The sequence below is a fragment of the Austrofundulus limnaeus genome, unplaced genomic scaffold (assembly GCF_001266775.1).
Source record: "Austrofundulus limnaeus strain Quisiro unplaced genomic scaffold, Austrofundulus_limnaeus-1.0 Scaffold650, whole genome shotgun sequence".
Taxonomy (NCBI): domain Eukaryota; kingdom Metazoa; phylum Chordata; class Actinopteri; order Cyprinodontiformes; family Rivulidae; genus Austrofundulus; species Austrofundulus limnaeus.
The window spans coordinates 228,531-230,708 of NW_013953052.1; the positions used below are offsets into that span (position 1 = coordinate 228,531).

The following is a 2,178-nucleotide window of genomic DNA, read 5'->3' on the forward strand; positions in this document are numbered from 1 at the left end:
GCTATAATTTTTATTATATTTATTTTTACAGTTTTTTAAACATTTTTAATTAATTAACTTTTTATGCCCACAATTTAATTTTTTGAATTGTCTATTTTTGTCATTGTTTATGTTAAAATACATATATTGTGTTGATAAGCCTGAGTGGTCTGTTGACTGACCTTTGTATTTGTTCAAATAGTTGTTATGGGCAGGTTACAATATAAAAATGTTTGTTATAATCATGATTATTTGACAGGAGTTTTACTTTTAAACTGTAAGTGTATTTAATTTAGTTATGATAGTTATGATAGTTTAGTTATGATGTAAATACAATAAAAATCAAACTAAGGTTTATAATAATTATCATTTGATCCATACATTGTTAATGTCTGACTGGACCTCTTTATGTTTAATAAACTGGGCCCTGAGGTCAGAAAGGTGAAGACCCCCTGATATGTGGGGTCTATGTGGCCTCCTGGATCTGTAGTGTAGGACTGACCCTCCTYTCCTCTGCTGCAGGATCGTATGGTGGCCCGGCTCTGACCAGTCTGGAGCTGGTGGACTACCCAGAGACCCTGCTACCTGAAAACGCTCTGAGGAGTCTGACGTCGCTGCGCTCACTGTCGGTCCGCTACAGGTACATCAGAGAAGGTGTGGAGTGTCGCCTCAGGTCCTGGATAAGTCCTCTGCAGCAGCTGGAGTCCCTCACAATCATCGGTGAGTGAGTCCTCCTCAGACTCACTGGCTCTTAAAGTACCTGTGACGTCTTTTTTCCTAATAAATATGAATTCATTTTTGAAAAGATGAGATTGATAAAATATTGCAAAAGAAACCCTGACGGCTGAGATGAACAGTTGTTCAGATATTCATGTAACAGGAAGTGATGTCAAAGGTAAATGTCTGCATGTGAGCAGAGCTGAGACTGTGGAGAAGAACCTGATGTTTCTTTATTCTTCTGAGTCACAGTTCAAATATTGTTTCAATAAACAAAAACCAGAGTTCCTTTTCTTTAACAGTTRRKCTTTCATGTCACTTCCTGTTTCATTTTGGCTGAGCCAAGTTCAAAAGAAATGATGCAAGTTTTGTGACAAAATGGGTAAAATTGTGTGTTTTATGCCAAGTTTGTTAAATATAAAGTGGTTTTGACGTTTTGTATTTGAAAGTCATGCATGTCACAGTTTACAGGTCAAATGAAGGAACAAAACAAATGTTTTTCACAGTAACAGTTCTGGTTTAAATTATTTACAACTGTAATAAAATATAAAAATGTACAACTTTKCAGCTGCTAAACAGAAACAGATGTTTGTGAGGTAAACATCTGTAGCTCTGTGACGTCAGTCTGMATGAAGTCAGCATAGAGCTAATCTAAAACTAAATCTAAAACACTAAAACAGGTGGTATTTACCTGCAGTGTGAGTCCCCGCCCACCGCACACCTGCTACACCAGGCTCCCTCTCTGGTTAGATGCTGCAGTCCTGCTCAGTGTTTCAGGCCTGATAGGCTCATAGCTTCAGTGCTTTGCTGCAGTAGAAGCTCCTGTCATGCTGCAGTGTCCCACATGGTGGCGCTGTTCTAATCCAACATGATTAAATATTGGTGGTGGTGTGCTCCTTCACATCAAAACTGATGGATGGAGTCAAACTGTGAAGCACTAAAAACACAGAGTCTGCTGATCTTTAGGAAAACTCAAAAAGCAGGCAGCTGACCCTGCTCCATTCAAGCACCCAGAAACCACAAAATCACACCCAGATCCACAAAATCACACCCAGAAATCACTAAATCACACACAGAAACCACAAAATCACACCCAGATCCACAAAATCACACCCAGAAACCACAAAATCACACCCAGAAACCACAAAATCACACCCAGAAATCACTAAATCACACCCAGAAACCACAAAATCACACCCAGATCCACAAAAATCACACCCAGAAACCATTAAATCACACCCAGAAACCACTAAATCACACCCAGATCCACAAAATCACACCCAGAAATCACTAAATCACGCTCAGAAACCACAAAATCACACCCAGATCCACAAAATCACACCCAGAAACCACAAAATCACACCCAGAAACCACAAAATCACACCCAGAAACCACTAAATCACACCCAGAAACCACTAAATCACACCCAGAAACCACTAAATCACACCCAGAAACCACTAAATCACACCCAGAAACCACACC

At 39.6% G+C, this 2,178-nt stretch overlaps 1 protein-coding gene across 1 annotated transcript in view; it reads left to right on the forward strand.

Annotated features, from left to right (window-relative positions):
• Positions 1-2,178, forward strand: part of LOC106531557 (uncharacterized) — a 7,819-nt gene that overhangs the window by 1,966 nt on the left and 3,675 nt on the right. Inside the window, exon 2 of the mRNA XM_014027453.1 lies at positions 502-699. Within this exon, the coding sequence (XP_013882907.1) occupies positions 502-699 (198 nt within the window). The remainder of the gene's footprint in view (positions 1-501; positions 700-2,178) is intronic.